This window comes from Pongo pygmaeus, chromosome 4 (assembly GCF_028885625.2).
Source record: "Pongo pygmaeus isolate AG05252 chromosome 4, NHGRI_mPonPyg2-v2.0_pri, whole genome shotgun sequence".
Lineage (NCBI taxonomy): Eukaryota > Metazoa > Chordata > Mammalia > Primates > Hominidae > Pongo > Pongo pygmaeus.
The window spans coordinates 177,128,358-177,141,546 of NC_072377.2; the positions used below are offsets into that span (position 1 = coordinate 177,128,358).

The 13,189-nt window shown below is 47.4% G+C and overlaps 1 protein-coding gene across 1 annotated transcript in view; it reads right to left on the reverse strand.

Annotated features, from left to right (window-relative positions):
* The window catches only part of STK10 (serine/threonine kinase 10), a 143,343-nt gene that overhangs the window by 77,041 nt on the left and 53,113 nt on the right, over positions 1-13,189 (reverse strand). Inside the window, exon 3 of the mRNA XM_054488687.2 lies at positions 5,698-5,746. Within this exon, the coding sequence (XP_054344662.1) occupies positions 5,698-5,746 (49 nt within the window). The remainder of the gene's footprint in view (positions 1-5,697; positions 5,747-13,189) is intronic.

Sequence of the window (13,189 nt, forward strand, 5' to 3'; positions counted from 1 at the left end):
CTCAAAATAAATAAATAAATAAATAAATAAATAATTTTTTGTTTTGTGGAGACAGAGTCTTACCACGTTGTCCAAGCTGGTAGTCTTGGACTGCTAGCCGCAAGCAATCTCTTACCTTGGTTTCCTAAAGTGTTGGGATTACAGGCATGGGCCACTATGCCTAGCTAATATACTTTTTTTTTTTTTTTTGAGATGGAGTCTCTGTCGCCCAGGCTGGAATGCAGTGGCGTGATCTTGGCTCACTGCAACCTCTGCCACCTGGGTTCAAGCGATTCTCCTGCCTCAGCCTCCCGAGTAGCTGGGATTACAGGCACCTGCCACTGTACCCGGCTAATTTTTGTATTTTAATAGAGATGGGCTTTCACCATCTTGGCCCAGCTGGTCTTCAACTCCTGACCTCGTGATCCACCCGCCGCAGCCTTCCTAAGTGCTGGGATTACAGGCGTGACCCACCATGCCCGGCCTGATACACTTTTTAAAGTCAGGATTATTGAGGTATAATTTACATATAGAAAAAATTCACTTTTTTAAGGTATACAGTTTTATAAATTTTGACAAACATATTCAGTCATGGAACCCCCATCACAATTCAGATACAAAATCCATCCACCATCCTCCAAGATTCCCCTGTGACCTTTGCAGTAAACTCTTCCCATTTCCAGTCCCTGTGTAATCACTAATTTGTTTTCTGTGCCTATAGTCTTGCCTTTTTCTAAAGTGTCATATAATTGGAATCATACAATATGCAGCCTTTTGAGTCCAATACATTTTTAGAAATAGTTTTCAATTACACAGCAATGCATGAATAACTTCTCCTTATTAAAAAAACTACAACATTGCAAAGTCCCCTTTGACACCACATCTAATCCTAGCCTCTCATCCTTTCCACGATAAGAGGGTGGAGACCCAAGATGTTTGTTTGTTTGTTTTATTTTGTTTTGTTTTGTTTTGAGATGGAGTCTCGCTCTGTCGCCCAGGCTGGAGTGCAATGGCACGATCTAGGCTCACTGCAAGCTCCGCCTCCTGGGTTCACGCCATTCTCCTGCCTCAGCCTCCCAAGTAGCTGGGACTACAGGCGCCCGCCACCATGCTCGGCTAATTTTTTGTATTTTTAGTAGAGATGAGGTTTCACCATGTTAGCCAGGATGGTCTTGATCTCCTGACCTCATGATCCACCCTCCTTGGCCTCCCAAAGTGCTGGGATTACAGGCTTGAGCCACCATGCCCGGCCAAGACCCAAGATGTTTAATAGCCAGCAAGGCATAGCCAACCATATCTATTCCAATCAGAACAGGCCCTGGGTGTTACATAGAATGGCCCCACAGTGACATACCACATGGGTATTCTCTCCATCTCACAAAAGAGCCAGTCCTGTGCCCCAAAGCCTCCAAAAAGAGAAACCTGGAATGGACCTCAGGGAATGGACCCCTGGGCCCCAAGCTCAGGCCAGTAATGCTTCCCAGTCACGTGAGGCAAAGGGGAGATGGATGGAGGGGCAGAAAGCCCCTCTAAGCAGGGCAGGCATCTTCAGGAAAGTCAACCCTAAACAGAGAGCTGCAACGAGGACCTGGCTCTGAACTTGTCAGCTGTTCCCATTTCAGCTTCTCTTCGCACATCATCATTCCCAAAATGTTCCTTTAACTGCTGCCACCAACAGGGGGAAAGCTGCCTAGGGCTGGAGCAGTCAGGACCAAGAGAAGAATTGGGACGGGAGCCAGAGTAGGGTTTGTCTGCTGGCTGAGCTGTAGTCTAGGTCACGCCCCAGCTGTGAATGAGGTCGAGGACACAGTACACTTCAATGCCTTTTCCATCTCTGATACTCCCCTCCAGCTAAGCTCATTCAGTTAAGCTGCATACCAGGGGACACAGAGGGTGCTAGCTGGCTTCCATTTTCCCCTTCTTTTTTTAGTATCAGAACATATGGCTACCCAGCTAGAAAACCACATTCCCCAGCCTCCATTCCAGCTGTGTGTGATATGCTACAGCCAATGAGACATAAATCAAGGTGCCATGTGGAGCTTTTCTGAAGTCTCTTTAAAAGAGTCTTCAGTGTGGGGTAGGGATGGGTCTACCCTCTCGTCCACCCTGCTGCTTGGAATTCAGATGTGATGGCTGGAGCTCCCACACCATCTTGTCGTCAAGGGCAGAAAACCAGCATGAGAATGGGGCTAACACAGAGGACAGTGGGGCCAAGAGTTAGATAAAGAAATCAAGTCCATATCATAACTCTTTATTATTTTATTTTTTTCATACAGGGTCTCACTCTGTCACCTGGGCTGGGCATGATCTTAGCTCAATGCAACCTCTGCTTCCTGGGCTCAAGCGATCCTCCAGCCTCAGCCTCCCAAGTAGCTGGGATTACAGGTGCAAACCACTAACGCCCAGCTAACTTTTGTACTTTTTGTAGAGACGGGGTTTTGCCCTGTTGCCCAGGCGAGTCTCAAACTCCTGAGCTCAAAGTGATCCACCTGCCTCAGCCTCCCAAAGTGCTGGGATTACAGGCGTGAGCCACTGCGCTCCATCTCTTATCATAACTCTTTAAAACTCCTGGAACAAGCTGTGCCAGAAGCTAGCTATCCTTGAAGTCTTCAGTTATTTGTGCAAATAATTCCACCTCCCACATCCCCCCCCTTTCCCCCACCTAAAAAAGTTTGAGTATTTTGGCTCCTTATAACCGAAAGTCTCAATTCATACCAGACTACACTTTTATAATATTAGATTCTATCCCCCCAAATGATAATCTTCAAAGGCAGTGCCTGCTGAGAGAAGGCACACCCAAGAGCCACATAACATGTGCCATGTATCCTCCCCCCTACTGTCATCCACCTGGGAACTCGGTGGGGCAGTAAGTGGCTCTGTAACGAAGGCTTGTGGGTCCTACATTTCTACAGCCCAGGATGGGGATGGACTACTGTAAATTTCACACATTCCTGAGATGGGTTTGGAACATAATCCTAAAAGACACAATCTCAAATACCATACTCACAAATATTGAAATCCCCAAAGATCAAAATCCCTAAAGTCTAAAATGCTAAAAATCTCAATCACAGGATAGTTGTATCCTGTAAGGCCAACTCTTATGAATGGTCTCTGTGCAACTGCCCATAATCTCTCTCTGTAATACACTTGGTCATATGCTAAATTTGAAAAAACTAAATGGTCTTTAGTGTATATATATATATATACACACATATATATATATGTACATATTTTTTCCCCACTATTTTAAATAGCATTACTTTTTGTAATTCACTATGCTATGTATTTCATCTTCACATCATTTTCAACACTGGAGGTATAAATGGTGTAGAGACTTTGAGAGAGTTCTAATTGCTTTTACGCGTTTGTTGCAAATTTGACTCCCTGAAAGTGTATTATCTCAGCATTGCTGGTGTGTAAGCATTGTGCATGTATGTAAAAATGCTGAAAGTTCCTCAGTAAACATAGGGATGTCCTTTTGGTACATCCACATTTGTGAAAGATAAACTTTCTCCAGATCCTGGCCCTTTCGGCATCTGCATATGCCCTAGTGACCCATTGAGGGTTTTGATCAATCTCGTCAACAGGCTTTGGTTGTTCATTACAGTATTTCAGACAACAGCTATAAAGCTGTGTGTACACAATCACCAATCCTGGTGATATGCACTTATACATCTCCCTTTTTGACCTATCTCTTTATGGGTACAAGTCATCTGCTCATAATTTTTTTTCTTTTTTTTTTTTTTTGAGATGGAGTCTCACTCTGTTGCCCAGGCTGGAGTGCAGTGGCATCACCTTGGCTCACTGCAACCTCTACCTCCTGGGTTCAAGTGATTCTCCTACCTCAGCCTCCCAAGTAGCTGGGATTACAGGCTCCTGCCATCACACCCAGCTAATTTTCATATATTTAGTAGAGATTGGGTTTTGCCATGTTGGCCAGGCTGGTTTCAAACTCGTGGCCTCAGGTGATCAGCCCACCTCGGCCTCCCAAAGTTCTGGGACTACAGGCACGAGCCACCACGCCCAGCCAATCTGCTCATAATTGTTACACCTGTGCAAACATCCTTGTTATAGCTGTTTATGCTTGCAACATATGTATGTTATTATTGCCTATTTGATGGTGTAAAGTGGCCTATGAAGTGCCTTCTTATTTTTATATTTCTCAAGTTCCCCTTTAAAATATAAATAAATACCAAGAATTTAAAAAAAAATTTAGAATTATATTTTTGGGATTTTGATCTTTCAGGATTTTATTTGACAGGATTTGAGACTTTAGGCATTTTGCTCTTTTGGGATTTCAACATTCAGGTTTATGGCATTGAAGACTATGTCAGGACTACGATTGGCTCCCTCCTGAGGTAAAATCAGGGAAAATACCTTGAATGGTGTGACATTATCCTAAGTGCCTCTCCTTTTCTGGGCCATCCCAGAATCCTGGACATGTCACTCAACCTTCCAGGCCTCTCCTCGGCCTCTCTGCACTCACTGCCCTGAAGGGTGGCATGAGCCGGGGATGCTGCAGGACGGGTCATGGTCCATGGTTAGGAGCGGGTCACCCAGACCTGGGTTCACAGCTCTCCTGTGTGATCCGGGTGAGTCCCTTAACCTTTCAAGTGTCAGCCCAATAAAAAATAAAAGTGATACTTGCCTGTAATCCCAGCACTTTGGGAGGCTGAGGCAGGTGGATCACCCAAGATCAGGAGTTCGAGACCAGCCTGGCCAACATGGTGAAACCCCATCACTACTAACATACAAAAATTAGCTGGGCGTGGTGGTGGGCACCTGTAGTCCCAGCTACTCGGGAGGCTGGGGCAGAAGAATCACCTGAACCCGGGAGGTGGAGGTTACAGTAAGCTGAGATTGCACCACTGCACTCCAGCCTGGGCAACAGAGTGAGACTCCATCTCAAAAAAATAAATAAATAAAATACTCTTCCTGATTTTATACCTGAGGATTAGAGGAGGACCACATATGGGAACGTGGCTACCACACTCTCTGGCATATAGTGACAATTCACAAAGGAATGGCCACTACTAACATTTCACTGTGATCATCGTCGTCATTATTGCTCAAGCTTGCCCAGGACATTGAGACCTGACACCGTCCCCATGGAGCATTTACTGAATGTGTGGGTATCCCCACTTTTCAAAGACCTTCCTCGGGTATCTCGGTTTCACCTCCTGAGAGTGTGTGGGGTCCCACAAAGAAGGCATAACACCCATCTTAGGTCAAGAGGCCTCGAGAGGGAGAGTGGCCAGTTCAAGGACACACGGCTTCTGGAACAAGGAGTGACGGTCTTCCAGCGAATGTCCTGCATTCTCTTCAAGAACCCAACCCCCCCGTCTCTACTAAAAATACAAAAACAAGCCGTGCGTGGTGGCATGGACCTGTAATCCCAGGCTACTCGGGAAGCTGAGGCAGGAGAGTCATTTGAACCCGGGAGGCGGAGGCTGCAGTGAGTGAGCTGAGATCGCACCACTGCATTCCAGCCTGGGCAACAGAGCAAGACTCTGTCTCAAAAAGAGAAAGAAAGAAAAAAAGAACCCAAACCCTGCTCCCAAAAGCAGACAAAGTAGAGAAGTGCTCAAAGAGGCCATGGGAACTGATGGAATGGGAGAGTGGAGGTCCCAGTCCTAGACAGAGCCGTCCAGCAGTCAGGCTTAGGACTCCAAACGAGTGGTCTGGTCCCGGCAATGCACCGAATCAAGTAAGACTCACCCAGCATGATGGCGTCCACGGCTCCCCCTGGACAGAACTCAATCATGATCTGCAGAAAACACAGGGCAAAGTGACAATGAGTGGGGCTGCCCAGCCGTCAAGACGGGAACCCCACAGGCCCATTGGGCAGGGTCCACCCGTGCCCAATGCCTGGGTGCCCCTGCTCCCCAGCCCTTGCTCCTCCTGCCTTGGGAGCCCGTCCCCCTCCCCCAGTGGGCCTCAAACCTCACTGGAGGCTCTGACACCCAGAGGAGCCGCTTGGGTGCTTCATTTTCTGAAGAAGGAAAACTAAGTTGCTACGAAGACCTGAAGCTTCAGCAAACAGCCTCTTCAGCCAAGCCCACACCCTCCCTCCTCACTCCCGCCTATGCGCCTGGTGCCCACCTGCCGGCTGCCCTGTTTCCGATGCTCCACAGCCAAGAACCTCAGGACCCTTTCCCCCCCGCCAAGCTGGCCAAGTCTTCTCAGAATCCCAGCACCTGTCTCAGGCTCCCTCCGTCTTCCAGAGCCCTGGACCTTGCTGGCTGAGAACATCAGGGCCTCGAAGATCAGCTCAGATGCAGAAACGGAGGCCAAAAAAGGGGATGAACTGACCAAGGCCAGAGAGATTGTTCCTGGACTGGAAGCAGAGCTCCAAACCCTCAGGTCATTCATTCATTCATCATACACCTACTTCACACTGACAGGCTGCAGGCCCCGGGAGAACAACCAGGTCTAGGCCCTCAAGGGGCTCCCAGCCTAGTGGAGGGGCAGAAAGGACAATTACAGTAGAAAGGTTCTTCCTGACCTCGTGATCCACCCGCTGCACTCCAGCCTGGGCAACAGAGCAATAGAGGGAGACTCCATCTCAAAAAAAAAAAGAAAGGCTCTTCCAGCCCTGGTTCACTCCCATTCTCACTCTTTCTGGCCCACTCTGGGCTCTTTGCATAGATGCTTTTTCTTTTCTTGTTTCTTTCTTTTCTTTTTTTTTTTTTTTTAAGACAGAATCTCGCTCTTGTCGCCCAGGCTAGCGTGCAATGGCGCAATCTTGGCTCCACCTCTGGGGTTCAAGTGATTCTCCTGCCTCAGCCTCCTGAGTAGCTGGGATTAAAGGCAGCTGCTACCACGCCTGGCTAATGTTTGTGTTTTTAGTAGAGATGGGGTTTCACCACGTTGGCCAGGCTGGTCTCGAACATCTGACCTCAGGTGATCCACCCGCCCTGGTCTCCCAAAGTGCTGGGATTACAGGCGTGAGCCACCCTGCCTGACCTCTTTTTTCTTAAAGCAGGGCTACAGGTGGTTGAGGAAGAGGGATGGCGTCACAAACTTCAGGACAGGAAGAATCACCTCTTAGCTTCCAGTTCCTGGCCCCCGCTTGTTGTGAAGTTCCTTCAACGCAGCTCAGCAGAGGCCCTGGAGAGTGGGGCACGCTTTCTCTAAACAGGAAAGAAACCCTCAGCCATGGTCTAGCTGGACCAGAGACAGCTCTCCAGCCAGAGGAGGGTGGAGCAGCCTCAGGAATTTGATGATGGCCTCCAGTTTGTGGCTTACCTTCCAGGGGCCTCCTGGCAATGTAAATATGACCCTGAGGTCATGTGGGTCCTATGAGGATGTGGTGATACGTGGCTTTGGAGCCAGTCACAGCTGGGCCCATGGCCCAGGTCCACTGCTCACTAGTGTGTCCTTGGACAGGTCACTTCAATCCTCTGAGACTGTGTCCTCAGCTGTAAAATGGGGCTGCTGATGCCGTTGCTCTGAACTGGGACCCCACCGCTGGCCTACACTAGGGGTATAAGCCAGGCTGGGATGCAAGAAACCACAGCAGATAAAACAGGGGACTTTAACGTGGGCCAGGGATACTGGAGATACTAGGTTCCAGGGGTAGCAACCATTCCAGGCCCTGCCAGGCTTGCCACGTGCTGTGGAGGGCTGCGTGCCATGGCAGAGAGCTGTGGAAGGCAGCACGGCCCACTTCCACACCACTCCCTGCTGAGGAGGAAGGAGGCCTCTGGGTCACTCTGGTCCTGCCTGGTCATCAACAACGGGCCTGACCTGAGCTTCCCCAAGACTTCTCTCTAACACTACAGTGACCTGTCACCCTTGAATAAAAGTCATCAGAAATGGATCCATGCATGCTGATCCCAAATGCCAAGGAAGAGGTACTTCCTCCATCCACTTGTTCATCATTCAATCATCCATTCATTTGTTCCCTCTTACCCAACCACCACCCAACCATCTTGTTCCCAGCGGCAAGGGAACAGACCGAGGTGACTTAGAAACAGGCAATGACCTTTTGAAGCACAGCATATCGTTCTGCCTTGTAGTAATTTTCAGCTCCACGAAAGAGGAAGAAAAATTCTACTAACTGCTAGAAAAAAACAAGCCACAAGAGGTGATGATGGAAAAGAAGCAAAGCTCAGTGACCACACAAGGCCACTTACTAGCTGGGCGACCTGTAAGATGGGGATGATATACCTTAACCCTCATGGGAATGATAAGCTCATCCAGGCCTTCACACGTGCCTGGCCCCAGGTTGGGACTCAGTTATGTGAGCTGTCACTATGATTCTTTCCTTGAGTTCATGGGTCTGTTTTTCTCATTTATTTTTGTTTGGGTTTTTTGAGGCTCTGTGAAAGCTATCCTCTCCCCTCTCACCCAGAAATGTTCCTGTGCCATTCTATTGAATCCTTGCACATCCTGAAGTTCCATCACCAAACCCTGGTTGGGAACCCCTGGTTAGCCTCCCTAACGCCTGCTATCTGTATGGCCTTGGACAACCGCCAATCCTCTCTGTAAAATGGGCTAATATTACGTGGCTCTAGGATTTACTGTTAGGAACAGACGAGGTGGTACTTATAAAGACCTAGTCCTAGGCTGGGGGCAGTGGCTCACTCCTGTAATCCCAGCATATTGGGAAGCCGAGGCAGGCAGATCACCTGAGGTCAGGAGTTCGACACTAGCCTGGCCAAAATGGCAAAACCCCGTCTCCACTAAAAATACAAAAAGTAGCCAGGCGTGGTGGCGGGCACCTGTAATCCCAGCTACTCGGGAGACTGAGGCAGGAGAATCACTTGAACCCAGGAGGCGGAGGCTGCAGTGAGCCAAGAGCGTACCACTGCACTCCAGTCTGGGTGACAGAGCAAGACTCTGTCTCAAAGAAAAAAAAAGACCCAGTCCTAATACACCGTGGATATGTAACAAGGTCAGACACTTCCCTCCTTCTCCAACAAGGTGCCAACACAAAGGAAAAGGTTGTAAACTTGGGGTCCAGTCCTGGTGTGTCACTTAACTGACTATGTGACCCTGGATAAGTCAGTCTCCCTGAGCCTCCATTTCCCCATCTGTAAAATGGCTTAATAATCCCTTGCCTCCAACTTCATTGAGAACGTTAAACGAGATTCCTTACATGAAAGAACAGCATGAAAGCCACACAGTTAATATGTGTTTGTTAAATCTCTACCAAATGAATCACCAGAAAGTTTCATGCTTAGATCACGTCACTTAGGATTCCTACAAAAATATGCCTTCCTCTCAGTCTGATTCCTAGGGAAAACAAAACAAAACAAAGAAATGCCTTCCCAGAACTACAATTTCTTTATGTATTTATTTATTTTTGAGAACTATTTGAGAACAATTTATGGACATGTCATCAGCTATTTTTTGAGACGGAGTCTCGCTCTTTCGCCCAGGCCGGACTGCAGTGGCGCGATCTCGGCTCACTGCAAGCTCCGCCTCCTGGGTTCATGCCATTCTCCTGCCTCAGCCTCCCGAATGGCTGGGACTACAAGCGCCCGCCACCGCGCCCAGCTAATTTTTTGTATTTTTAGTAGAGATGGGGTTTCACCATGTTAGCCAGGATGGTCTCGATCTCCTGACCTCGTGATCCACCTGCCTTGGCCTCCCAAAGTGCTGGGATTACAGGTGTGAGCCACCACGCCCAGCCTGTCATCAGCTATTCTTAAGAGTCAGTATGAGAAGTGACCAAACCCAGGCAGTTCCTGCATCTTTCAGTGAAACTGTCCCTTACACAACACTCTTACACAAGGTCCCTGTGCCCTCTCCAGAGGTCAGCACTAGGAAAGCTCGTGCATTCTGACAACCTGGCTTGCTTCCTCTTCTGCAGTTCAAGAGCTCCACAACCCCTTGAGCTTCCCTTTTATTTATTTATTTATTTATTTATTTATTTTTGCCTTGGCTGCTGGGAAGCTCTGGGTTAAGTTCCTTGGCTTTGGTTTGACTCCCAGGCCTTACTTGCTTTTTTTAGTATCTGGGTCTTAACATTTTTACCTTCAGCTTATCAGTGGCAGGAGGGCTACAGGGGACTGGTATTATAAACTTGTCAGGGTTTTTTGCAGAAATACATGGGGTTTAATTAATAAAACAATAGTCTCAACAGTAACAGATAAAATAATAGTTGAATGTATCTCCCAAAAGGCATGTGTTGGAAACTTAATCCCCAATGTAACAGTGTTGGGAGGTGGGGCCAACAGTAATGGGAGGTGTTTAGACCATGAGGGCTCCACCCTTATGATGAATTAGTGCTGATTATAAAAGGGCTAGAGGCTGTGAGTTCAGCTGCTGGCTCTCTCCTGCATGCCCTCTTGCCCTTTCCACCTTCCGCAACGGCCAAGAAGGCCCTCGCCAGATGCAGGGCCCTCAACCTTGGACTTCCCGGCCTCCAGAGCCATGAGCTAGATAAATTTCTATTGTTTACAAATTACCCAGTCTCAGGTATTCTGTTATAGCAGTATAAAATGCACTAGGACAATGGTAATAAATGTGAATAAAATAATAATCTCAATGCTTTAGGAAATTACTAAATATGCATGCTTAGAAAAAAGACTGGAAGCACAAAACCCATAGGAGGATTACAGGTAGTTTGCATTTTTATGTATTATATTCAATAAATATGTATTATCAAATTGTATATTAGAAATAAACATGATTTTTAAATTTTTAATTTTTTTAATTCAACCCAGAGGATTTAGTTTTTTTTTAATGGAAAGAACTGGCCTAGAATAACCTATTGCTACAGATACAGCTATTCTTCTGATTGGGATGGGGAATCCATGCCCACCCATGATGAAGGTCCCAGTGGTCCAGTCCCCTGCTTCCTGGATAAAGGCAGGCTCCTCAGGATCGAAAACTAAAGGCCTCTAAGCCCTCATCAAGTCCAAAGTGAAACTGCTCCAGTGCTAAAAGGACGGATTCCCTGAACCTGTCAAGGGCATAAGTAGCCTATATTTGCAGGTGGCTCACGGTTTTCCCAGGACCTGAAGAATTGAGATTTGTGGTCAGTTTAATGCATTGATAATTATCAACTGAGTGTCTACCAGGGGCCCTACTTTGCTAGGCAACAGTAGGGGCCACAAAAGTAGTATGTGATCAACAAACACTATCTGAGCTCCTAGTGCGTGCCAAGCCTGGGGACTGAGGACCCAGGGAGAATCAAACAGGTCCCTGCCCCAAGATCACCAGCTGAGGGAGATGTAGAGATGAGTGGTGCAGGCACACGGTGACTGTGTAACCCAGAAGCCTGTGGACACAGTCATTAACCTGCCTTAGAGCTATCCCAGAGGAAGCAGATATCCAGGCTGAGTTTTGAAGGATGAATTTACCACATGGGGAAGGGTAAAGGCATTCCTGGCAGAACACAGAAGCAGAGGTGGGGCAGCAGGGAAAAGCGTGGAAGCGGGCAATGGTGGAACATTCCATGGGGTCCCAAAGATGGGAATCCAGCAGGCTAGAGGTCAATTAGAACTAGAACTTGAACATCTCAAAGTATGAACCTAATCTGGAGAGCTGTGTGTGTGTGTGTGTGTGTGTGTGTGTCTGGGGAGATACACCAAAGGGTTTAAGCAAGGGGTGTTGTAGACAGGCTTTTGCTTTGGAAAGATCCCTCTAGATGCATTATTAAAGAAGGAAAAAACAGTGGGTTTGGGACAAACAGCAAAGAGGCCATTTCATAAGTCCTGGTGTCCTGGGCACCATGGCTACCTCGCCCTCCACATACAGCAGTTCTTCCTTCCCCTTCGTGACTTACCCATCCCCTGCAAGGGAGGGGTAGAAGCAGGGTGCTAAGCCAATCAGGAAAATTTTCTGCCTCTTGCCCTGACTCAGGGCTGGTGTCATCAGAGCTAAGCTGGTGAGCTGTGCTTGATGGTGTGGAATGCCATGTCGTCTCACTCTGGAGCTAATTAGGAAGCACACAGCTCTGATGGTTGCAGGAAACCATGTTGCAACTACGAGAGAAGTGGGTGTGAAGACAAAGCTAATACACAGAGGAAGACAGAATCACAGGAAAACGGAGAACAAGCCTGCTCCCTGCTGACTTTTTAGGCAGAATATGCAAACGAATTAATTTCTGCAGCTGTTTAGTAGGTTAGTTTAAGGTTTGCTGTCACTTGTTACCAAAAGTACCTGATCCCACACTTGGCAGGAGATGATGAGTAATCACATTCTCCAGGTGGCAGGCTCCAGGTTGTACCAGCTGAAAATGCTACACCAATGGCTCTCCAACTTGAACGTTCAGCAGAGTGCTTGTTAAAACAGAACACTGGGTCCCACTCCAGAGCTTCTGATTCAGTGGGTCTGAAGCAAGGTCCAAGAATCTGGTTTCCAACAAGTGCTCAGAGGCTGCTGCTGTTGCTGGACCCCTGGTCACACTTTGAGAACTACTGCTCAATGGGAATTTATAAGAGCAAGAGGCCTGGACCCTGGGACCACATCTCTCCTCCCCTTAACAAAAGGCACTGTAAGATGTTGATAGAGAAACTTGGGGGCAAATTGGCAGAAGTACTGCCTCTTTTATGCTCCTTGTTATCCTAAATTTCATCACCAGTGTTCCTTTTTCTCTTGCCTCAAACCAAAGAGTGAGGGGCTTTGGTAGGATGTATGATCATCCTCATCAGCCTTTACCAAGAGATGGTTTGAGAAGCCCTGAGTATTCACACAGAAGCTTTGGGGATCTTCATTATTAAAGACAGTACTGCAGTCTGTTTCAATGAGTGTTTTTTAAAAAAATATTTCCATATCCTCCCATCTTTAAATAAAAATTTTGAGAACCTCTAAATATGTGTCAAAGGGTATATGGGGGTTAGTAAAAGACCAGATGGATAAAAATGACACCAAAAGCACAAGCAACCAAAGAAAAAATAGATACACTGGACTTCATAAACATGAAACATATTTGTGCATCAAAGGACAGTATCAAGAAAGTAAAGGCTAGGTGCAATGGCTCATGCCTGTAATCTCAGCATTCTGGGAGGCTGAGGTGGGAGGATCACTTGAGTCCAGGAGTTTGAGACCAGCCTGGGCAACATAGGGAGACCTCATCTTTACAAAAAAAAAAAAAAAAGGAAAAAAATTTTAATTAGTGGGGCATGGTGGCACACACCTGTGGTCCCAGATACTTGGGGGGCTGAGGTGGAAGGATCATTTGAGCTTGGGAGGTCGAGAATGCAGTGTGCAATGATTGTGACACTGCACGCCAGCCTGGGAGAAAGAACAAGAC